A 25792-nucleotide genomic window follows, 5' to 3' on the forward strand; every position below is an offset into this window, starting at 1 on the left:
CAGTGTCAGAAACCTTGGTCTCAGTCGCAGGTCATGGGTCCTCCACCTGGAGAATGACTAAAAACACAACTAAAACCAACGAAGAACAACTCAGAGCCAAACACTGGGCTGTTCTCTGTCCTTCTATGAGTCCTGATCTACATCCTGTTGAATCTGTTGAAAAAGTTAAACATGCAGTCTGGATCATCATGTCAGATCTCTGGGAGGCGGGACAGGTGAGCTTGTACTGGTGACGGGACACAGGACGAGTAACGTTTTTCAAGACACGGCTGCAGGACGATGTTTTTGACTCCAACATATTTCTAATATTAGTCCATTTGGAGTTTAATCTATCTAAAAGCTGTTTTTTTAACTTCAATTTTGATTGTAATACATATATCCTTAAATAACTTACATTGCAACACAATTTCAGTTTTATATAAGACTGTAACTATTTCCTCCTATATAATTATTTTCTGGATTAATTTTTTTCGTTGGGTTTGTTAAACTACATAATTAACTTAACATTACAAATTACAATTACTTAAAACTCATTATGACATCCTAGTGAAGACTTTACAATGTTTGAAAGAGGTCCTGAGTACCTACAGTACATGATATATTAAATACTATATTTACATTACTCTTCAAGATAAATTCCCTTCTGAACTGTAGTAAATATAATTATTATATTGGATATTTATACATAATTCCTGGTAACAGTTCACCACACAAGCATATAACTAACAGGGTTCAAGTGCAAAAACAGAAAAGTAGGACAAAAAAATATTCTAATACGTAAAAGTAAGAACAAATAAATACTCACAAGGGGCATAAACTTTGACTGCTTGTGCAAATGGTCATTCGTTGTTGTGTTTCAGTTATTTGTGTGTATTTTTTATCACATTTTGAATGTATTTGTCTTCATTAATATAGTCTTCTGAAACATTTATAACTTCTTTATAATGCTTTCCCTTCAGTTTCTGACAGTAACTGACAATAAAAACTGATGCGCCATACGAGATTTTTGTGCAGCACCATGTGGCCGCGAGAAGAACTGTGTGTTTGATCTGAATGCACATTCGCCTGGATGTTTCCGAGGCTGTTGGAGAAACTCGAGAAGTAAATACAGACACATTTCTGGATCAGACGTTTTCATTGGTGGCCTTCATCTTCTCTCTCTGTCATAGTAAATACATGTTGTAAACACATAACAGCATGAAAACAGTCTCATACTTAACCAAAGGCACTTAGAAAGCATATAAAATGAAGTAAACACATGTTTTTCATGTAGTGTTGATGAGCTTATCCGTGGCTGAACACTAGGAGGAAGAGTTCTTGTAACTGAGGCCCCTGACTGTCATCCAATGTAGATTCAATAAGAGCTGAGGTTAGAACTTTGGCATGGGGGTCTGCGGAGCGTAGTCAGTCAGAAGGGAAACCATCAGACCCTGGAAGAAAGGTCAGGTTGTGATCATTGGGAAACAGGAAATCCAGATTTGCTTAAATTTGAAGAGTTAGAAGCCAATCGTTTTTAAGTAGATTGCTCACCATGATGGTCCATTTCCGATTCTCAGCTTCAGGGAAGACGAGGGAGCGGGATGAGTAGAATACCTGGTCGTCCACCTCCTCCATCTTTCGGGGAAGGCAGTGCAGGAAAGTCCAGTCTTGTTTGGCCACACTTCCTGTCTGTAAATGACCAGGGCCAGAGCATGAAAGTTAAACTCTTTTCAAGTCAGTGCGGTGGCAGGTTAGGTGCTAGGGCTGGGCGATATGGACCAAAAGTCATATCTCAATATTTTCTAGCTGAATGGCGATACTGGATATATATCGATATTTTTTCTGTGACAAAATTGGGGTTTCCCCCAAAGCATTATAGCATAGCATCTCTGTTAGCTTCATTTTTTTCTGAGGCAAACCCTTAAAAAAACAGTCAGTTTTAATACAAAGCCTCGTGCCAAATGTCACACAGGTACCTTTATTAACAGAGGTCTGCACAATATCAAAATGTATAAAACTAATGAAATAAAAATAAACTGCCTGCATATATAGAATAAAAATGCTTCTTGAATAAAATAAAACAAATATCCCTTTCCTGCATAACAATTACATTAAAATACACTGTGCAATTAATACAATGTAGACAGTAAAAGGCAGACTTTTCCACTGAGGTTGACAGTTGTGCAAATAACAAAACATTTGTGCAAATCTCAAATAAAACATTAAAGTCAATTTGTCACAAAATAAGCTACATCAAAATAAAAAAAAAAAAAAAAAAATGTTTTTAAATCGATATAAACGATATTGTCTCGTACCATATCGCTTTTGAAACTATATCGACATATATTAAAATTTCGATATATCGCCCAGCCCTATTAGGTGCTATGATATTTTCTTTTTAAAAGAGCTTTTTTCCCGGGCATGGTGTCGGTTTTTGAAGTGCTAATACAGCAAAATAGCATCTGTGCACCTTTTCCTCTAATAACCCTCTTTCCTCTTTATTGGGGAGTATAATTTTGTACCATTAAGCATTTCATGCAATTCATTAAGTCAAGTGCAGAAGGTTAAACAGGATTTCTTTATTTAGACACACACCTGTTATTTTCTAGTGTTACTTCCACTGTGTGTGTAGAGGAAGGAGACGTTTGCATCAATTAACAGCTACCAAAGACAACAATTACTTTCTCCAAAGACAACTTCTTAATCCCAAAAGACCAGATATAAAATTTGGTGATTATTAATCTAAAAATGATCCTCCTTTACCTTCATTGTAATCTGGTATCCCTGGAAGTCTTTGATCCTCTTTTTCTTCTCTTCTTCCTGTCCCATACTGACCCACGTGTCAGTCACCAACACATTGCTGCCGTGGGCGGCTTCCATTGGATCAGATGTCATCACGAGTTGAGTCCCATACTGAGAATAATAAAGTTATCTCTCTTAACAATAAACCACACTGAATCTTTTAATCTGAAAACGGCTGTTAGTGATTATAAGTGAACTATTTCGGGTTTCTGGCTTCACCTGTTTGGACAGCTTTTGTGCCTCTTCGATTACACTCTTCTCAGGCTCATACCCCTGTAAACAAGTGACAAAAAAAATGACAAATAAGACAATGGCTGCAGTAAAAGCCACATTAATGCAGATGATAGTGTTGAAAGAGTCGAACCTTCGGAGTAGCAACTTTAAGGTGAACACCGAGTTTGGCTGCAGACATCATGAAGGAGTGGAGGACATTGTTGCCATCTCCAATCCAGCTCACAGTCAGTCCATTAAGGGATCCGAAATGCTCCTGGAGAAGAATGGTTTTAATTTAGCAAGTTATTGCCATGTATTGGATGAAAATTGCAGTATATTGAGAAAAAAAACAACCCAAGAAACAGTACCTGCAATGTGAGGTAGTCGGCCAGAATCTGGATGGGATGATACAGATCAGACAGACCGTTGATGATAGGAATGGAAGCTTCCTGGTCCAACTCCTCCAGGGTGGAGTGATCGTACACTCGTGCTAGAACAATATCACAGAGTCCCGAGAGAACTCTGTGGAGACAGATTAATAAATATATTTTATGTATATGTATATGTATATATATATATATATATATATATATATATATATATATATATATATATATATATATATATATATACACACACATACATATAGGACTGTCTCAGAAAATTAGAATAATGTGATAAAGTTCTTTATTTTCTGTAATGCAATTAAAAAAAACAAAAATGTCATACATTCTGGATTCATTACAAAACAACTGAATAATTGCAAGCCTTTTATTATTTTAATATTGCTGATTATGGCTTACAGTTTAAGATTAAGATTCCCAGAATATTCAAATTTTTTGAGATAGGATATTTGAGTTTTCTTAAGCTGTAAGCCATGATCAGCAATATTAAAATAATAAAAGGCTTGCAATATTTCAGTTGATTTGTAATGAATCCAGAATGTATGACATTTTTGCATTACAGAAAATAAAGGACTTTATCACAATATTCTAATTTTCTGAGACAGTCCTGTGTGTGTGTATATATATATATATATATATATATATATATATATATATATATATAAAATATCATATATGTGCTCAGATCCAGGAAAAACTAAAAAAAACTCTTCTTCTCCTGTAAAAACTATCACAATAATCACTAAGTACAATTCATGAGACTGTCAGAGCCCTGGAGAGCTCCATCAGCGACCGGCTTCGTCACCCGCGATGTGTTACTGAGAGGCATCGCAGGTCCTTCCTCCCCGCTGCCATCAGACTCCACAACCAGGCCTGCTCACAGTAGTAATGGACAATAACAACAAGATGTGCAATATCTCTCTACCTCATACACATCCTACCTGCTTTTTTTGCACTGTTTCTCTTTCTTTCTTGTACTGCACTACTTTTATTTTTATTCCACTGTATATACCGTTTATATTTTGTAATTATATATTTTTTTACCCTTTTGCTTCATGTGTGTATGGTGTGTTGTGTGTACTGCTGCTGCACAAAGTGAATTTCCCCATTGAGGGAGGAATAAATAATCTAATCTAATCTAAAACATTACACATCAAAATATGTGTTAAAGTGACCCTGTTTTTTTGAAAGATGATTTAATATATGTAATATGTAAGCCCTATATTATCATTTTACATCTAGTACTTATGAGCGTTACCTGGCTGTGTCGGTGCAGCTCTCATTCACCCCCAAGTGGATATCCTGCGAGGTCAGGAAACAAGGGTGCCCACCCAACAAGGCAAAACCTAAAATGAAAACAACTTCAGTTTTCACAAAAGTCCCAAAAAAATGTTCAGTTAAGAAAAAAAAAAAAATTAAACATATGTTAGCGCTGGGGCATATGAAGGGGAAAGGCAGTGGAAGTAGCGGCATCGTTTTGTTAAAGCCTTGCATTGAAAGTTGCCTTTCAGCAGATCTTTTGTCCCATCAACAATGATCGGCATGAGAGGTTCATGCTGTTCAGTGGATGATGATACATTTGGTGAAAGTGCTGTCATTAAAGTATGTTGTGTAAATGTGTATTCTGCAGTACAGCCATCAACCTCCATTATTCACAGCGCTGCATTAACATTTCCACATGCTGATATGCAGGATGGACACCTGTTTCTGTGGACATTCTGGTTCTGGTGCTCCTCTTCTCAAATATCATTGCAATGGACTTCCCTTGTAGAAGAGGCAGATACTGAAATAGAAATGACAGTAAGGTTATTTAAATGTACCATAAAGTAAAGTTGAACGTACTAAAACACTGCTATTAAAGTAAGCATATGTTACAGACTTGTTTCTTATGCTTGATCTGATGTTTGAGGTCCCCAGACACCCATAATAGCCTCTTGATTTCATCCGAGCTGAAATCCTTCAGTGTGAGACAGCTGCGACCTTTTAAATTGACCGAACCAAAGGAGGCTGAGCCTGCACTGAAAAGAAAAATAAGAAACAAATGGAGGTATAAAGTATGCTGCCACCCTTGCACCATGAACCATACTTCTTGTGCAGATTTTCTTACCTGAAATCTCGTGTGCAGCGGAAATGTAAAGATTTCAAACATCTTAAAACGGGACTGTTAACTGAAAACATCTTCAGTGACACCATCTTGAAAGAAAGCAGCGTTATTTGACTATTGCATCAGAGGAGAAACTATAATTCCGGACTATCCTAAAAAAACATGCTGCAACAAGAAGGCTGCAGTCAACAGGCAGCGTGGCGATGTGACGTCACCCCACCACGACAGAGAAAGGGGCGTGGCTTCAATTTTACTGCGACACAAAAAAATAATTTAGTAATTTTATGTTACGTGTTATGTACTTAATTTGTATTAGATACGTTTTTTGAAGGGAAATTTAAGATTTAAAAAATATATAAAATTGATTTTTTAAAGCCTGAAATGTGGTTGCTTGGCAACGCACTGAAGTCGTTTTACTAGTCGAACGTTAAATAAAAATCCCCGCCAGTATTTCACATCCATAAATGTAAATTCCAAACTCTCTCTCCATTATTTAAATGGGTTTTGATTGAAATTAATTATTATCTCAAGTCTCTTAAATCTTAAAAAAATCACAAATAAGAAATGTATATCAATGATGGATATCCATTCTGAGATTTTCAACCATTAAGTTGTCACAAATTTAATTTTCAATTTATGCAAAATATTATAAAGTCTGTTACACCAAGGTTTTGTTTCTTTTATGTATTTATTTATTTATTTATTTATTTTTCTTTATTTAATTTTATTTATTTATTTTCTTTTCAAATTTTCTTGTTGATAATGCATGACTGTGCTCTGTGCTGTTGATGTTGCACAGGTTGTGAACTGAAATATCTGCTTGTTGTACATTGTTTGTATATTGCACATTTTCAATAAAAAAAAATGCCGGCCAGTGCAGTGATAAAAAAATTTAAAAATAAAAAATAATTCAATTTCTCAAAGTTTTATTCTTTTTTCATTGTGTTTTTATTTTATGATAAGACTTTTAATTATTGCAATAATTTAGGACTGACCAACTTGTTAAACGTCTGGTGTATATTTTAATAACTATAAAATTGTAATCACTATAGAATAATTACCTTATAATCTAGCAACGTTACTCGTTTATTTGTCTGAAGTTCCCTACCTAGGTGGCTTGAGCAGCCTACAGCCTGCTTTTAGCTGGGGCTTATTTCTGCCTGATCTGCTGACCTGGCCGGGCTCAGGTGTGACGGGCACACCGGTGGACATGACGGGACAGACCGACGCAGATACCCCCGGTGAGGCTCCCACTGATGCTCCACACATCACATAAACTATTACATTTAAGACTATTTTCCTTTTATACCCAGTCACCTGCCATTTTCCTCTGTTAACTGATGTAACCTGTTGCTATTTCTGCCAGGCTGCTACTTAAACCCGCAGGGACTTGACAGCAGCTTGTGTTGGGATTTAGCCGGTGTTAAGTTTTTATCTCTGTTACGGCTGTATAAAGATGCATAAACTATGCTTTCCATCAGAAACAGGTGCCATATTTACATTTGGGAAGAGCAGCTTTGCTGACAATGTGCCCAACAAGTTCTGGTTAAAGAATGACCTTCCAGTTCATGTTTGCTGTGGCAGAGAGCACAGTGCAGTAATCACAGGTACACTCAGTAAATTAGTTAAATGATTGAATATTTTTACATTTTCTGCTGCAAAATAAATAATTTTCAGTATTGAATCTGCAGAAAATGGGAGGCTGCTCATGTTCGGTGATAATACTTGTGGCCAACTGGGGCTGACATTAAAGCCAGCTGCCAACAAACCTGTGTCTGTAAAAGGTATGTTACTATCTACAAGGACCACTTTTTCATTTATAATTAAACTATAGTCATTTCATGTATTCTAATGATTACTACGCCAACACTTTGATCATTATCATTATTATTGATCAACCTTTCAATAACCATGATTACGTCATACTGCTGCAACTTTCACTTTTAAATGGTATGTTAATAAGAGCCATTTGTCTATTACTGTTTGTAACTGTTTAAATCTGGGTTCAGTGAGCGGAAAAAAACCCGAAAAAAACAAAAACAAATTCCCAGTCTGGCATGTTCATACTTGGCCAATAAAGCTTATTCTATTCTATTCTATTCTATTCTATTCTATTCTATTCTATTCTATTCTACAGGACTGTCTCAGAAAATTAGAATATTGTGATAAAGTTCTTTATTTTCTGTAATGCAATTAAAAAAACAAAAATGTCATACATTCTGGATTCATTACAAATCAACTGAAATATTGCAAGCCTTTTATTATTTTAATATTGCTGATTATGGCTTACAGTTTAAGATTAAGATTCCCAGAATATTCTAATTTTTTTTAGATAGGATATTCGAGTTTTCTTAAGCTGTAAGCCATAATCAGCAATATTAAAATAATAAAAGGCTTGCAATATTTCAGTTGATTTGTAATGAATCCGGGTGTATGACATTTTTGTTTTTGTAATTGCATTACAGAAAATCACAATATTCTAATTTTCTGAGACAGTCCCGATTTTATTCTATTCTATTCTATTCTATTCTGTTCTGTTCTGTTCCAATCTATTCTATTCTATTCTATTCTATTCTATTCTGTTATGTTCTGTTCCAATCTATTCTATTCTATTCTATTAAAGAGTTAGAAATCATAACAAAACTGCCTTTCTCACCTACTTCATGAATCCAAAACCCAAAGATGTGCAAACTGAATGACCGACTGTTTTGTGTAGGTTTGACTCACTGAAGCCAGTAACCCATCATCAAAATAATTTTTGATTAATGCCGATTAAGTGATCAGTTTAGTTTCAAAAATTTGCTATAATGACTGTTTTCTTCTCAGCCTTGAAGTCTGAAAAGGTGAAGCTGGTGGCTTGCGGGCGAGGACACACCATTGTCTGCACATGTAAGATGCTAAACAGACTTTTTCATGGAAACAAAGACTAGCCACTTTTATCTGTTGTTTTTGCATTTCATCTTGCTTTATACATCTTCAGCTCAGGGAAACGTGTATAGTGCTGGAAGAAACCATGAGGGTCAGCTTGGTTTGGGCCACTGCAAGAGCTTTACGTCCTTTCAACTGCTGCATCCCTTCTGTGAGCAGGCACAGATTAAACAACTCTCTGCAGGATGCAACACTTCAGCTGCCTTAACAGGTTGGAGCAGTGATGACACAGAATAATATGCACTTCTCCAGGCCAAAGGGTTGTGTGTGTGATGATTGACTAATTCACTGTGTGTGTTGTCAGAGGACGGGAGGCTGTTCATGTGGGGCGATAACTCTGCGGGTCAGATTGGTTTAGAGAACGAGTTGTTTGCAGCAGAGCCCAGAGAAGTGAATGTTGGAGCAGCAGTGATGTGCGTCTCCTGTGGAGACCGCCACTCAGCTTTAGTCACAGGTATGAGTCGCCGTTACACCAAACACACACTGCCTACCCAGGGGTGTCCATTGGGTATGCCAAGGTACGGCAGCCGCCACACCTTGGCTTCAAGGGAAAATGTAAATGTTTGTTTTTTAAATACATTTATGGAATTACTCTGTGTCTATTCGTATTGATTATTCTATTACTTAATACATATAGAATAACTACAAATGCAAATCAGAACAACATGATCGATTTCACTAGTTATTTTACACTGCAAAAACTCAAAATCTTAACAAGAATATTTGTCTTATTTCAAGTTAAAATGTCAAATTTTTAGTCAAAAATAATCTCATTACATTTAAGACAAGACTCAAAAACAACCAATTTCACCTGTTTCAAGTAGATTTTCACTTAAAATATGTGGAAAAATGTGTTTGCTTGTGAAAAACAAGATTTTTTTGCTTGTAATGAGAAGATAAATCTTGTCCCACTGGCAGATTTTTCTACTTATTTCAAGTGAAAATTTACTTGAAACAGGTGAAAATGGTCAAATAACAAGTTATTTTTCTGGTGATGACTCTTGTTTTAAGTGTAATGAGATTTTTTGACTAAAAATGAGACATTTTAACTAGAAATAAGACAAATATTCCTGGTAAGATTTTGAGTTTTTGCAGTGAGCGAGACTGCATTTGAAAAAGTTCCAATTTTCTTGACCACACAGATAAGCTACATAGCAGACTTCTGTGATGAGTATTTGCTGGACGTGTTGATTGATACTCTAGTTAAGTTCTGTGACTCGTAACCTTGCCATACCTTAGCTTCCACTGAATTGACGCCACTGTGCCTACCAATCATGTTGTTTATTTTAAGGTGAATTCTGCAAATTATGTTTAAAGCTCATAAGAAAACTTTACCAATCAACATTCAGTAAAGATTTGAAAAAAGAGAAAGCAAGTATAACTTAAAAGGAACAGAGATCTTTAAAAAAAAAACAAGATTCAGGACTAAATTGATGGAACGTTATGTTTCTGTTCAGTTTATGGAGCAATCTGAACAAAGAAACCAAAGAATCCAAATCAAACATTACATTCAAAAGAACAATTAAAGCCAGTATGTTAAGGAAATATAATGAAATATGTCAGTTACGTTTTATTGACATACCCAGTGTCATGAAAGGTATAAACATTGTTGTTGTTGTTGAATGGTATTAACTGAATTGTAACTTGGGAACTAAAAAGGAATGTGACTGTCTGTGTTGGCCGGCAGCTATATTATTTTAGTTTTTTGTTTACTTTGTTGTTGTTTTTTAATTTACGTTTCTTTGTAAATTGATTTCTTGGTAAAAATGGGACAGATTAAATAAAATTCTTCTTCTTTCTGCTCCCTTTCGTTCAGAATTTAGGAACGTTTGTGTTCATATTAAATTGTTTTTTTTATTTTATCAATGAATGAAATAAAAAATAAATAAATAAGTGAATAAATGTGTTTCAGTGCTTGGGGATCTCTACACGTTTGGTGAGACTGCAAATGGAAGACTTGGTCTCCAGGCGTGGCAGCTGACCAATCACAGAATCCCTCAGCAGGTACAAGGCATTCTGGGCCGTGTGAGCCAGGTGTGCTGTGGAGGCCAGCACACTGTGGCACTTACAGGTACGTTAACAAGAAAACAAAGCATCTTCACTGGAAATCTTTCCATGTTTGACTAAATATTTCATTGGTTATGGATTTACTAAGAAAGAAACATCAAGGGGCATTTTGTCCAACAGTGCCCAGATTTTACACGGCCAGGAAACTTTTTCAAGGATGTAAACGCTTATTTTAGCTCTAGATAGTTTTGATCTTTTACTAAGGCCTAAAAGGTATGCCATACAGGATGGTTTGAGTTGGGATGATTATTTTATACATTATTTTGCATTTTAACTGTGAAATGTTGAGAAGGGTACCAAAATAACTAGTGTGTATCATGTCATTTTTGACACTCATCTGTCTGGATACTAAGGCTGTACTCAGGCTGCTGCTGCTGCTGTTGCTGCTGCTGCTGCTGCTGCTGCTGTTGCTGTTGCTGCTGCTGCTGCTGCTGCTGCTGTTGCTGTTGCTGCTGCTGCTGCTGCTGCTGTTGCTGCTGCTGCTGCTGCTGCTGCTGCTGCTGCTGCTGCTGCTGCTGCTGCTGTTGCTGCTGCTGCTGCTGTTGCTGTTGCTGCTGCTGCTGCTGCTGCTGCTGTTGCTGTTGCTGCTGCTGCTGCTGCTGCTGCTGCTGCTGCTGCTGCTGCTGTTGCTGTTGCTGCTGCTGCTGCTGCTGCTGCTGCTGCTGCTGCTGCTGCTGCTGCTGCTGCTGCTGCTGCTGCTGCTGCTGCTGCTGCTGCTGCTGCTGCTTCTGCTGCTGCTGCTGCTGCTGCTGCTGCTGCTGTTGCTGTTGCTGCTGCTGCTGCTGCTGCTGCTGCTGCTGCTGTTGCTGCTGCTGCTGCTGCTGCTGCTGCTGCTGCTGCTGCTGCTGCTGCTGCTGCTGCTGCTGCTGCTGCTGCTGCTGCTGCTGCTGCTGCTGCTGTTGCTGCTGCTGCTGCTGCTGCTGCTGCTGCTGTTGCTGCTGCTGCTGCTGCTGCTGCTGTTGCTGCTGCTGCTTCTGCTGCTGCTGCTGCTGCTGCTGCTGCTGCTGCTGCTGCTGCTGCTGCTGCTGCTGCTGCTGCTGCTGCTGTTGCTGCTGCTGCTGCTGCTGCTGCTGCTGCTGCTGCTGCTGCTGCTGCTGCTGCTGTTGCTGCTGCTGCTGCTGCTGCGCCCTCATCATCGCCGAAAACATCAGATCAAATTTCTTAACAGGCGTTATTTGGATAAACTGAGCCCAGGTTGGGGATCTTAACGGTTACTTTTACGCCTGAAAAAATATTAAAACTTAATAAAGTGCCATATTAACAGCGCTACAGCTGAAATTAAAACAGCTTTTGGCTCTCAGCTTCCTGATATGGTGTGACGTATGTGCAAACGTAACTACGCAGTCGCTTATGTACCCGAACGTAAACCAGGCAGTGAGGTAGCACACAAAATTTAGGGGTGGTGCTGAAAAGTAGGGGTAGGGGGAGTATTGGGACAGGCCCCTGGGAAGATTTCAAGTGCTCTAAAATCTGTCCCTTCTTTTTTAGGGGTAGTGAAGAAAAGAAGGGTGAGTGAAAGAAAGTAGGGCTAGTGAAGAAAAGTAGGGGGTGTATTGGGATTGGGCCTTAAATCAGTGGTACGTAGGCTGAAGGTGAGTCTAGAAACACTGCAGAACCTTGATCAACAAATAATTGTGTCTTTTTGCAACATGGTGAAAAACACAAAATGCAATAAAACATACTTTCATATGCTTTCCTTTGGATCTCTGGATAAGAGGTGCAAATGAAACCGGAGAGCGTGGCGAGGAATGAGAAAGCCGTCAGACTTGTTGTGAAAAGGAGATCACAACAGGCAGAGCGGTGCAAACTGCAAAGCTGGAAGTGAGTTGATTTGTTAGGTGCATCTACAGCCACTGACCAGCGAGTGTAGGAAGAGACGGAGGGATCAATAGACCACCTCTGCTGATGATGAAGTGTTGGTGATCTACCTCAACTCATTGTGAGGGGTTATTTACATCACAGAATGTTATTTGTAGCTTGGAGTATATCAATCAGAGATGAACATTTTACTGCTCAATTCCTCCTAATTTATTGTTCGGTTGTCGTTTGTCGTTTTTGACCTCTCTGCCACTGCAGCCCTCAGTGAACACTTGGTCTCGCCAGGACACTGAAGCAGCCATTAATGACTGAGTCTTAGTGTTGTGCTTACAAACAACTATTCCCCTGGTACACATTAAAGTTAAGGACTTTACAAATAATGGTGGCAATTAAACACAAGACAAGTGTATGTAAATTGTTTGGACTAGTTGTCCAATCAGAAGTGTTCATGACACACCATGAAAGTTCTGAGTAATCTTTTATTTTTTATTTAAACCTTATTTAACCAGGTAAGTCAATTGAGAACAGTTTCTCATTTACAATGACGACCTGGCTCTTAATGATTTAGTATAATCTATAATAAATCAAATCATGTTCAGAGTAGACATTCATACATGGTTTTAGATGTTTGTATCGTACGACTGTGACCCAACTGATGATTCATGTTTTTTTTGTTTTTTTTTAAAGATTTTTTTGGGCTCTAGTGGCCTTTTATTGAAGGTAGGAAAGGGGTAGAGAGAGAGAATGGGGATGACATGCAGCAAAGGTGCGCAGGCCGGGATTCGAACCTGCGACCGCTGCAGGAGGACTGTAGCCTCAGTATATGAGCCGCTGCTTAACCCACTGCACCTCCGAGCAGCCCCTGATGATTCATGTTTTATTGGTCATGAAGCTTCAGCTGCATTCATTTGTCTTCCGTTAATGATACATTTCAACGAGCGCCGGGTCTCATCAAGCATGAAAACATTCAAGTTAAGCATCTTTTAACTGATGGGTTTTGCTTGACTAATAGCGCCTGCTTTGCTTGTGTGTTTGTCCGTGCCAGGAGAGGACGTGTACACGTTTGGCCGGGGCCAGTTTGGTCAGCTGGGACATGGGACGTTTCTGTTTGAAGTTAATTCGCCCAAAGCCCTGGATCACTTTCATAACTGCAGCATCCGACACGTCACTTGTGGAGAGAACCACACTGCTGTGATCACACGTGAACCATCTCTCAGTTCCTTCTTGTCATGTTTAGAGATAGTTTTGTTATTAAAATATTATCATTCAAATATTTTTTTTATTGATTTTTACATTAAACAATATGAAAATGAAGGACTTCTAGTCTCTGCATCAGGAGAACTTTAAACCACATAAAAGGATGTTTTTAATGGATTAAGCTATTTACCATCATCCCAATAATTTAGCAAAACACATAATAAATCCTTAGCAATGTAGCAATATTTGAAGGCTCACAGGTTTTAATTGTGATAATTTAAAAACAATATGCACCAATCAGTTTTTGTTGTTATACAAATATCTTTAGCCTTTATCTGATACATTTCTCCTCCTCGCCCTCCACAGATAACGGACTACTGTACACATTTGGTGATGGCCGTCATGGAAAACTGGGGTCAGGAGACGAGAACTACGTCAACCACTTCAGCCCAACACTTAGCACACGTTTTCTCCAGCACACCGTTCAGTCCGTAAGCGAAGGTGGTGGTGAAACGGCCTCGGTTTTGGTGTTTCATTCTCAAGTCTTTAAAAGCAAACACCTTAAAAGGATTGATTAATTATAGATTTTATTTGTGAAATCAAACAGATTGTTTGAATGCGTTAATATTTGATTATGGTAATTATAGGAAAGAATTTGTATTACTTTATAGTTTTCTGTCTTTGTTTAATTGGTTTGACCTCTAAAATAAATTTATTTTTTTATTCTATGGGGCAGAAAAACTGTATGTTTGACATGAAGATCACGTCATAAGTGATGCTGGTGTTTGCATGCAAGTTAAAATGCCCTTTGGCAGGACTACGAACCCTCACACTCCCTAAAATGAATGAATGAAGTTTATTCAGTCATGACAATACAAAACACCAAAAAAACATTGTGCACAGCATTAACATTTCATACAAAACCAAAAATGTGTTGAACAATGACTGAAAAGACATAGGCTAAAGCAAAATGCTTATAAAAGCCTATCCTATAGTACCAACTTCCTTTTTTTGGCTACCGACCTTCAGAAAACCAAAAAGAGAATAGAAAAGATAAGAAACAACAAAAGGCAAAGAAACAATAGAAAAGCAAAGAAACATTAACAGATAGTCAATTGCACTTATAAGCTTCAAAAATAGCGTTACAAACCATTTTCTTAAAAACAAAAAGAGAATGACATGTTTTTAAATTTATGTTGGCATCATTCCAGAATTTAACTCCAGTAATGGAGACACATCTCCTTTTTATACCTTTTTTAGCTTTTTGTACAGTGAAATTGCAGACAGAGAGTTTCCTGAACTGAAAAGAACGTCTGTACTGCGTCAGGGAGCATTTTTGATTTTGCTCTGAACATAATTTGCATGATTTTATAATAAAACAAATCATAATTCAGTCTATTTATACATCTCTTGGTACTGTAAAATAATAACGGTAACATCTCGCTTCCTCTGATGTTTAGGTGTCCTGCGGTGGTCATCACATGCTGGTCCTGGCTGCACCGAGGCCCCTGAAGAACCGAGATGTCGTACTGGAAAAGGATGTCTTGATACTGGACTGCTTCTCGGAGTCTAATTACGCAGAGATTTTACTGAAGGACTCGCTCATCGATCTAGCTCCAGTAGTCCCAGTCTCGGCGCTCACTGCTCGGGCCCGCCACAGAGAGAAAGTGAGGACCTACAACCCACAATTTCACAAGACTTGTATAACTAAACCACTAATAAGATGTGCACTAACCTTGTAAAATAGTATATCCACAGATCCTTAAAGGTTATTAAAACATTAAATTCAGCCTGCTAAAGAAATAAAAAGGCTTTTGAGAATAACCTTGTGGGCAGTAATGTTTGAATATTTGTGTGTTTGGGCTGCTTGGGAATGTTATACGCTTGATTTGTGAGGTTGAATTTGCACGCTAAACGCTGGGACCTTGGGAGTTCTTAGCTTCAGAGGGGGAAGCAGACATGTTTGCATGCATTTATTATGACGATGATTTAATATAACCCCATAAAACTATAGTTTTTTATTGATTAAAGACTATTGAGTTTCTGCTACTTTTCTCAGTCCATGATACATTTATTTAATGAGTTTTTAAATGAATGTTATATACATTGCTGGAATACACAGAAACATTTTCATCATATAACAAAGGGCCATTAAGATCCTGATAAAAATGTCTGAAATTGAATTTAGCAGACCGTGTTCTGGGGTTAAATGGCTGTTATTGCCCTAAAAGTCCAGAAGAGAGCACTGTTACATCAATTTACAGTGTTGCAGACTGTTGGAGAGAGCTGCAGAGATGATTTCAGACCTTTAACGGTGATCCCATCCCTTGTTTTTCAGACTTCTGCAGAGCTGCTCGGGCTGGTGTTTCATAACCTCCCTCGTCTGAATCCCGGCTTCCTCAACACCTCGCAGCAAAAGTCGAGAAACATCCCAACCCAGAAGACGCTTTCAAAGGATGTTATTATCCGGCTGTCGTCACCAGAACCAGAACTGGAAGCACGGGCCAGCCCGCTCTCATCCCCCAGATCTCGGTCCATAACCCCTCAGAGTCCAGCGTTATCTTCTGTGCCCTCAAGGCCGCATTCACAATCTTCATTCACACGTCAGAGTAAAGCCTCCACCGCTGCTTCCTTTAAGTCTAAATCCAAACAGTTGCCTTCTCCCTTACTCTCACCCAAGTCTATAACTAAATATATTTCTGCATCCACTAAAAAGACTGTAAAAAGCAGAACAATCCAAGCAGCCACCGCTAAAAAGGCCTTAAGTGACGGACTGTCGTCTCCTTCGGCACCTAAAGAGCCCTGCAGCCCCGCCGGACCCCCCACTCCTGCTCTCAGTAACAGTGGAACTGAGAAGGAGCGTCTGACCTCACCACAAACAGGTATTTCAGTGCACTAACATTAACAAATGATTCGGATGTCTGTTGTAGACATTTGTTGGAAAAGAGACAGCAAAACAGCAGCTTAACACTCGTCTGTTCTTTCAGAGGGAGAAGCTTTTAAGAGACGAGTCGTAAGTGGAGATGGGGAAGAGAGAGGACCTGGTGCTGACACTTCACCATATACGGTGAGAGGAGTAATTCCTTTTTTCATTGTTCGTGTAATGGTTTCTTTTTGATGGAGGAGGTAAAAGCAGTCTAACATCTACAGGCATTAACACGGAGCGTCTCGGGTGTTATTTTCCTTCGAAGGCTTCTTCTCTCTGGTCTCGATTATGAGCCCTCCAGGGCAGGAAGTAGCAAGTTTGAACACTCACTGACTTTTCCAGGAAATGTGCATAGCTCAGCATTCATACTGTACGCGTGTGTGTGTGTGTGTGTGTGCGTTTGTTCTTGAAAGCACATGTGTGTGTAGAAATGTTCCACTTTGAATAACGCTGAGGTGAATTACTAAATTGAATTCTGGGTTTCTCAGTTTTTCTCCATTAATTTATAAGGACGTCTGCGACGAATCTCCTCCAGGCAGACTCAGATGTTTGGAGAGCGTCTGCCAGAAAACAATTGTGTTTATGCTCCCCCACCTCTACGCCTGTTTAGATATGCAAACACACACAGTTACACTCAGACACACACTCATCGTGCTCAGGAAAAAGTTGGCAGGAATCTTTGCCACATCTCATCGCTGTTTCCACGGCCAGTGATGATGCAAGCAGCGAGTTGCCTACATCTCTGTTGTTGTTGCATCGGCTTCTGGGGTGCAGCGTGTACTTGGACCTTTGCTGCAGAGGGGAATAGCCTGAATGGCAGAGGTGTCAAAAGTATTCACATTCATTCCTCAGGTAGAAGTATAGATACTAGAGTTTAAAAATACTCCTGTAGAAGTTGAAGTATCAACTCAAGTTTTTTACTCAAGTAAAAGTATAAAAGTACTGGTTTCAAAACTATTTAAAGTATAAAAGTAAAAGTAATGTAAGGGGGAAAAAAGCCATTAAGGACAAAAGCCATTGAAAATGAATTCCTCTTAGTATAATGCAAATATATTAAAGAACCATATCTGTGTACTATTGAGCATTAACATGTGTTTCAGAGAGCAGAAGATATGATGATAGTTGCCTATAAGTATTGTAATGGTGCAAAAAGTCAAACTTCAGAGGCATGTTATCATTTATCCTAACCTTTATTGGAATGTACATCCAAGTTTAGTTGCAGGAATCTGAGGGAACGGATGTAAGAACAAAACTGGACAAGAACATCTGAAACAACCACAACCAAATTCACTCTATCCGGATGGAGCAATTTAACTGGATAATTTTTTTTAAAGGCAGAAATGAAATAGAGTAACGAGGCTGTTTTTAAAATGTAAGGAGTAAAAGTAAAAAGTCGTCTGAAAAATAATTACTCCAGTGAAGTATAGATAACCAACATTTCTACTTAAGTAAGGTAACAAAGTATTTGTACTTCGTTACTTGACACCTCTGCTGAATGGTGAAGTAAAATGATCACATTTAAAGGGTGACTGTGGAACTGAACCCACACTCAACACCTCATGGTGCACGAATGGCTGCTGCATGATTAAGTAGCACGTCACTGTCTGCCAGTTACTCAGTATCCAAGAGAGTCGAAGAAATAAGGATTCCTCATCCTTCCTCTGTCATAGCTGTGGTTTTCATTACCTCCCACCCACATCTGTTTGATCCCATTATAGATTTGTTGATGATGCCTTTATTTACGTGAGCCCATCATGTCATATATGCTATAATTACCTTGGCATCATCATTAAAAAGCTACTCACGCCTTATAGGTTATATAGAATAGGTTGTCATAGTCAGTACTGGAGTTGAGGGGGTTGAGAGGGGGTGGCATCCCCCCTGAAATAAAAAGGGTCCAAATCACCCCCCTGTAAAACTGCCATCCCTCCTTTCCATCCCTTATGTCATTTCATCAATGAATGTGGTTTTACTGCTATTTCAACATTTAGAGTCATCACCAGAAAAATAACACCAGAAAAATAACTTATTTGACAATTTTCACCTGTTTCAAGTAGATTTTCACTTGAAAATCTACTTGAAAGTCTACTTGAAGTAGAAAAATCTGCCAGTGGGTCAAGATTTATCTTCTTATTATTACAAGCAAAAAAATCTTGTTCCACTGGCAGATTTTTCTACTTATTTCAAGTGAAAATCTACTTGAAACAGGGGAAAATGTTGTTTTAAGTGTAATGAGATTTTTTTTACTAAAATGAGACCTTTTAACTAGAAATAAGACAAATATTCTTGTTAAGATTGTGAGTTTTTGCAGCGATCCATTTTACTTATCCTGTGAAGGACAGAATCATATTGATAAGTTCAGTAAACTGTTTTTTATTGTTGTGTTTTGATGTATTTGATGTAAGCCCAGTGGATATTTAAAGCTTACAGAAGGCTGCATTTAACTGCTGCTATGTCATTCCTGCAGTATTTCTGCAGGTGTTTTGGTCACTGCTATTATTTGTAATATATTATATTATTTGTAATCAGCACAAATTATCTGTCCCCGTATGATAAAATCCACCATCCCCCCTGATTTTTTTTTACAACTCCAGTACTGGTCATAGTTCAACATCTTCTCTGTAATACAGTACTATCTGGCACTCAGCCTTTTTCCTTCATGTTCTTATCTTGTTTTTAACATCTTACTAAAGCGTTATGTGATGTCTTTCAGGAGAAAAAAAGGAGCAGAGCTCTTGCAGGAACTGCGAAAGGAGAGGACGTGTTTACAGAGCAGCTTCAGTCCGATGGGAAGACCGACCAGAACTCCCTGAAAGCCTTACCAACAGAACTTCTGACTGGATCCAGTTCAAGGAAGAAAGACGTGTCTGCACTGAAGAGCAAGAAAAAAACAACTAAGGGCCCGCAGGGTGTTACCCAAGTGTCTCATAAAACTGAAGTTCAAGAAGGCCGGAAAGCTCAAAAGATGATTTCCGATTTTAAATCGACGAAACATGACAAGAGCAAACTGTCACAACATAGTCCGAAAACTCTGAAAACTCTGAAAACAGTAACTGGCGATGAGGAAAATACCAGCAAAAATGTGAAACGGAGTAGCAGACACAAAGATAACAAGAACTACTCTTTGAAGGAAGACTTGGTAGAGACCCCAAAGAAAGAGAAAATTGCATCATCAGCTTTGGACGAGATGTCCTCATTCCGAAAGGTTAGAAATGAAAAAACTGCTTTGTTATTCACTGAAAATGCCTCAGAGGACGGCGAAGGAGTGCGGGAGAAAAGCACTGAGGTAAAACGCAGTGAAGTGGATGTGCAAGAGGAGATGCAGCGAGTCAAATCAACCCCATTAAAGAAAAAGCACAAGGTTAAAACTGCGCTGGAAAAAAGTCCCGGCACAGCGTCTGCCACACGAAAGGAAACCACTGCCATTACGACACCTCTGCAGGTTGAAAGCAAGAAATCTCTGGGTGAGAAATCCACACCTGTGAAAGCTAAAAGGAAAGCTCAAGAGCTCAAACCTCAAACACAGAAGCATCTAAGGAAATCTGCAGAAAATCCTCCTGCTGGAAGTAAAAAAACTGAAAGAAGGGAGGGAAATGGGCGCATCCTTTCCAAAAACGTAGCTCGAGACATGAAAGGTAAAACTCCGGAGAAGCAGAGGTTACTCAAAAAAAAGGGTGAAAAATCTGAATCTAAAGTAAGGACGAAACCAAAAAAAGGTGAAAAAGAAGATGACATCAACGTAATAAAAGACTTCGATGTAGAATCACAAAATAAAGCCAAGGTCAAGTCAAAGCGTGATTCGCCTCCTGCAGTTTTGCGTGACGCCGTTTCCACACAAGGCCCCAACAGGGCGGAGGAGCTTCCCGTCAGCAGGGCCAAACCCCCGCCAGGCTCTGAACCTGCCGGTCCAGACTTGCTGGGACCCGAAGGCCAGAAACCGACTCAGGGAGGTCTCGGTGTCGTGGCAGCATCCCTTCTTCCTGCCGTCGGGGCGGCCGGTACGGCTATGGGACTCCTCGGCGGGGCCGTGACCACGGTGGAGGGTTTCCAGGCCGACAGCGACAGAGACACCACGACAACTCGAACATCCCCCAAAGCCAAACCGTTCACAAAGCAGCGTGCAGTTATGCAGCTTTCCTTTTCTTCCACATCTTCAGACTTTAGTTCAAAAGAACTGGACGGGGGCGTCTTATCAGGGTCAGGGAGTAACGACAGCTCCCATGTTGCTTTACAACAAGAAGTGGTGAAAAGTGACACATTTGAGCAGGGGGACAGTGAAAACATGGAGGCATCCCGAGAAGGAGGAGAAGACGACGATGAGAAAACCTCTAAAGACTCTGAAGAGGGAGTCAGTTACAATCAAGATGAAACAGACGCCGAGGATGAGGAGCAGGAGGAAGACGAGCAGGAAGTGAGTAGCAGCAAAGACGAGGAAGAGGGAAGTGGAAGCAGCAGCGCCGTGGAGGAGGACAGGGATCGGGAAGAAGATGAGGAAGAAGACGATGAAGACAAAACAAGCTCCAGCACCAGTGCAGCAGATACGGAAAACAATAAAAGCGAGATGTCAGGAACTGAAGAGGGGGAAGAAGAGAGTGAAAAATCAGCTGAAGAGGAAAGTAAAGACGAAGAGGAAGACAGAGATGTGAGTGAAGAAGAAGGAGAGAAAAGCAGTGATGACTCAGAGCAAACAGGGAGCAAGAATGAAGACTCAGAGGAAGGAGAGGAGGACACAGAAGGAAGTGAAGCTACACAATCTAAAGAAAGTGAGAGAGACAGCGAGTTTGATCAAGAAGAAAAGGAAGAAGAAGAAGAGTCTGAAAGTGAAGAACAAAAAGGCAGTGATGACTCCTCTGAAAGTGAGGTCAAGGACAAAGAGTCTGAACAAACGGAAGCGAGTGAAGATAAGGAAGATGAAGAGGAAGACTCTGAGTTTGGAAATGACGCTACTGAAGATGAGGAAAGCAAAGAGGAAGAAGAGGAGGATGAAGAAACTGAGGGAGATGCAAAGGAAGAGGGAGAGAGTGAAAGCAGGAGTGGTACAGACACGGTTGAGAGGAGTGATAATGAAGAAAGTGAGGAAGAGCAAGATGATGAATCTGAGGAAGGGGAGAGTGAGGAGAAAACAAGCAGCGGCACCGGGGAGGAAGAGGAAGAGGAAGAGGAAGGAACTGATAACAGCGACACGGCAGAAGCTGAAGAGGAGGAAGAAGAAAGCAGTACAGCAGAAGGATCCAGTGACTCAGACGCAAGCAAAAAATCAGAGGAGGAGGAAGATGGAAGTGAAAAATCAGAGGAGGAGGAGAGTAAAGAAGAAGAGGAAGACAGTGAAGTTAGTGAAGAAGAAGGGGAGAAAAGCAGTGATGAATCAGGGACAACGAAGAGCAAGAGTGAAGAATCAGAAGAAGCTGAGGAGGACACTGCAGAATCTGGAAAAAGTGAGGAAGAAGAAAAGGATGAAAGTGAGGAAGAAGTAGAGAAAAGCAGTGATGAATCAGGGACAACAGAGAGCAAGAGTAAAGAATCAGAGGAGGAGGAAGATGGAGGTGAAGAATCAGAGGAGGAGGAGAGTAAAGAAGAGGAGGAAGACAGTGAAGTTAGTGAAGAAGGAGGAGAGAAAAGCAGTGATGAATCAGGGACAACGAAGAGCAAGAGTGAAGAATCAGAAGAAGCAGAGGAGGACACTGCAGAATCTGGAAAAAGTGAGGAAGAAGAAAAGGATGAAAGTGAAGAAGAAAGTGAGGAAGAAGAAAAGGATGGAAGTGAGGAAGGAGAAAAGGATGAAAGTGAGGAAGGAGAAAAGGATGAAAGTGAGGAACAAACAGGTGAGGATGAAACCACTGAAGGGGAAGTTGAGGACCAAGATTCAGGGGAAGCGGAGCAAACACAGGAGAGTGAAGAAGAGGAAGATGATGAAGAGGATGAATCCAATGAAGAGGAGGAAGAGGAAGAAGAAGAGAGTAGTCAAGAAAATGAAGCAAAAGAAGAATCAGGAGAAGATGAAACTACAGAAGATTCTGAAGAGAAAGAGGAAGATGAATCTGAGGGAGAGACCATAGATGAAGAAGAGGAGGAGGGGGAAGAAGTAGAGGAGGACGCCACAGAGGATGAGGAGGATGAACAGGAAGAAGATGAAGAGGAGGAAGAAGAAGAAAATGATGAAGAGGAGGAGGAAGGAGAAGAGGAAGCCACAGAGGATGAGGAAGAGCAGGATGAAGATGATGATGATGAGGAGGAACAGGAAGAAGACGATGAGGAAGAAGAAGAAGAAAATGAAGAAGAGGGGGAGGAAGGAGAAGAGGAAGCCACAGAGGATGAGGAAGAGCAGGAGGAAGATGATGATGAGCAAGAGGGTGAAGGAGAGGAGGAGGAGGAGGACACAGAAGATGAGAAACAGGATGTTGATGATGAAGAAGTAGGAGAAGAGGAGGAAGAAGAGGAAGAAGATGAAGGAGAAGAGGAGGAGGATGAAGAACAGGAAGAAGATGATGTAGAGGATGAGGAAGAAGATGAGGAGGAGGAGGAGGAGGAGGAGGAGGAGGAGGAGGAGGAGGAAGAAGAGGATGAAGAACAGGAAGAAGATGAGGAGGAGGAGGAGGAAGAAGAAGAGGAGGATGAAGATGATGAGGAGGAGGTGGAAGAGGAGGAGGATGAGGAGGAAGAAGAGGAGGATGAAGAACAGGAAGAAGATGATGAAGAGGAGGAGGAAGAAGAGGAAGAGGAGGAGGAGGAGGAGGAGGAGGAGGAGGAGGAGGAGGAAGTGGGGAAGAAAAAATCTAAAGAAGAGAGCAGACAGAAGGTTCCTCTCAGAGCTGAAAGCAGAAAAGACCGACAACAGAAGGAAACTCCCGAACCAGCTCCGAGGACCAGGCAGAAGAAATAGGGGGGTTGCTAACGGCTCTGGCGCTACGAAGAGTCCTGGACCTGTGAGGAAGAGTCCAGGACCTGCAAGGAAGAGTCCAGGACCTGCAAGGAAGAGTCCAGGACCTGCAAGGAAGAGTCCAGGACCTGCAAGGAAGAGTCCAGGACCTGCAAGGAAGAGTCCAGGACCTGCGAGGAAGAGTCCAGGACCTGCGAGGAAGAGTCCAGGACCTGTGAGGAAGAGTCCAGGACCTGCAAGGAAGAGTCCAGGACCTGCAAGGAAGAGTCCAGGACCTGCAAGGAAGAGTCCAGGACCTGCGAGGAAGAGTCCAGGACCTGCAAGGAAGAGTCCAGGACCTGCAAGGAAGAGTCCAGGACCTGCGAGGAAGAGTCCAGGACCTGCGAGGAAGAGTCCAGGACCTGCGAGGAAGAGTCCAGGACCTGTGAGGAAGAGTCCTGGACCTGCGAGGAAGAGTCCTGGACCTGCGAGGAAGAGTCCAGGACCTGCAAGGAAGAGTCCAGGACCTGCAAGGAAGAGTCCTGGACCTGCAAGGAAGAGTCCTGGACCTGCAAGGAAGAGTCCAGGACCTGCAAGGAAGAGTCCAGGACCTGCAAGGAAGAGTCCTGGACCTGCAAGGAAGAGTCCAGGACCTGCAAGGAAGAGTCCAGGACCTGCAAGGAAGAGTCCAGGACCTGCGAGGAAGAAACCTGGAGCTGTGATGGAGAAGCAGACAGGCTCTCATCCGTACTCCATGAAAGTGGACGTAGCAGCCGCCACATCGTCCCTTCTGTCGGTGGACTGTGATGCTTGAGTCTTATTTGTGACGCATTTTAACTTAAGATGACGTCCAGCACACTGATCTGTACTAAATCCAGCCAATGATGTCGTATAATTCATAAGTTTGTTGATCAGGAGATGTTTTGAAGGCAAAACTTTGTGTAAATAAGTTGTATTAAACTTTCTGGCCTTTGCACACCAGAGTGAATGATGGATGACACTGAAATTACAGAACTTTAGTTTAAAGTTTAAATTGAGCAGCCGTATCAGTTTGGTTTTAGATGTAATGTAATGTACTTTATTTATACAGCACTCTACAACAACCTTTCGGCGTGCCAAAGTGCTTTACAGCAAGTAAAAGATAAAAACAATAAAAAACAACAAAATCTAATAAGATAAAAGGTTCATCACACTACTGGGTGTTAAAAGCATCTCAAATAGGTTGGTTTTTAATTTATTTTTATCAAAAAAAAGAGGAAAAAATAGCATAATTTATTGATAATATATTGAAAATATATTTTCTTTCCAGCACTTAAAGCTAAAACCTGTAACACACATTTGATGCTCTATTAAACCCAACATTGGTGAGTTTGATAGTCTTAAATATTATCTTGGGTGAAGTTAACCCAAGTTTGAAAGCTGCTGCTGATTAAACTATTTCTGCTGCAGCTAAAAACCTAAAAACTTTGAGAGCATTTATCTAAACTCTTGATGAGAGACTTGCTGTAAAGCTCGAGAGGGAAATGCAAGTTAGACTGACATTCTTCTAAATCACTGTAAGTAAAACCGTTCAACGTGGTTAATCTCTTTAATCGGCGTAATCTGCGGGAACCACAGTGATCCTGACGGAGTTAGATCCACCTAAGCCACAAAGTGGCTCAGTCCTTTTGAACTGATTCTGTAAACGCTAACAACCCCTCCACAGACTGAAAACGTTAGTTCTGCATGAACGCGTCCAATAAAAGAATAAAAACAGAACCCACAAAACCATTCGTTTTAGATTTGTGACAGACTTTTCAACTTAATTTAATGTTAATCTTCATTCAAACCTGCAACACGTGGTTGAGGCGAGGCGAGTCGTGACGTCCAATACGGGGTGGTAATTATTATTTGGTGAAAAGCAGAACTAACAAAAGACTTAATTTTTGAGGAGCGAAAATAGAAAGAGGGTTTAGTTTCACTGAAATGTTCCTGTAGGAAGGATTAGAAAGGATTTGCATATTTCTCCTTCAGCGCTGCGTAACATAATCAAACATTCAAGGAATCAGAAAACAGTCAGCAAGTAAGGGATAAAAGTCTGAGCTGAACGCCTGACGTCTCCCTCAGAGTTCACTGGCTCAACGACGAACTTCACTGATGAGTTTAATGTATGTAATCGGTCCTACGGGGATTTTAGTGCTCTAGTGCAGGGGTTCCCAAACTTTTTTCCTTGCAGCCCCCCCTACTTGTGTCAGGCCCCCCAACCCGTACGTACTAGCACCAAAATAGTCTTTAATTGAAAAAATTTACATTAATTATGTTTTTTTGATACATTTCTCTTTGGATTACTCTGTATACATATGCCTTTGTTTTTCTCCAATCTCACCAATGTATAAAATACGCACAAAAGGACAAAAATATTTCTGAAAAATGTCTCTTTTAATATGAGACCAACATTTTTTTACATTTTTCCTTTAACAACCTGTCGGAGTAGATTAAATGTTGAGTAATGATATAAT

General features: G+C 40.2%; 3 protein-coding genes across 3 annotated transcripts; 1 reads left to right on the forward strand and 2 right to left on the reverse strand.

The window, feature by feature from the left end:
* Positions 1-1116: 1116 nt before the first annotated feature.
* otc (ornithine transcarbamylase) lies at positions 1117-5707 on the reverse strand. The gene is made up of 10 exons (XM_061724418.1): positions 5506-5707; positions 5278-5416; positions 5100-5181; positions 4657-4744; positions 3363-3516; positions 3146-3268; positions 3001-3054; positions 2743-2892; positions 1531-1668; positions 1117-1430 (listed from the first exon to the last, which is right to left on the reverse strand). Exons 1-10 carry the CDS (start codon positions 5589-5591, stop codon positions 1371-1373), a joined length of 1074 nt encoding a protein of 357 aa, XP_061580402.1. The 5' UTR covers positions 5592-5707; the 3' UTR covers positions 1117-1370.
* Positions 5708-6709: 1002 nt separating this feature from the next.
* LOC133445561 (transcriptional regulator ATRX-like) lies at positions 6710-23386 on the forward strand. The gene is made up of 13 exons (XM_061722887.1): positions 6710-6743; positions 6984-7109; positions 7194-7286; positions 8329-8391; positions 8483-8641; positions 8735-8884; positions 10343-10501; positions 13361-13516; positions 13879-14003; positions 14973-15179; positions 15851-16394; positions 16500-16579; positions 19152-23386. Exons 1-13 carry the CDS (start codon positions 6713-6715, stop codon positions 23316-23318), a joined length of 6060 nt encoding a protein of 2019 aa, XP_061578871.1. The 5' UTR covers positions 6710-6712; the 3' UTR covers positions 23319-23386.
* LOC133445562 (gas vesicle protein J-like) lies at positions 23342-24076 on the reverse strand. Its single transcript, XM_061722888.1, has one exon. The coding sequence runs from the start codon at positions 24074-24076 to the stop codon at positions 23342-23344; it is 735 nt and encodes a 244-aa protein (XP_061578872.1).
* Positions 24077-25792: the final 1716 nt, after the last annotated feature.

This window comes from Cololabis saira, chromosome 6 (assembly GCF_033807715.1).
Source record: "Cololabis saira isolate AMF1-May2022 chromosome 6, fColSai1.1, whole genome shotgun sequence".
NCBI classification, from domain to species: domain Eukaryota; kingdom Metazoa; phylum Chordata; class Actinopteri; order Beloniformes; family Belonidae; genus Cololabis; species Cololabis saira.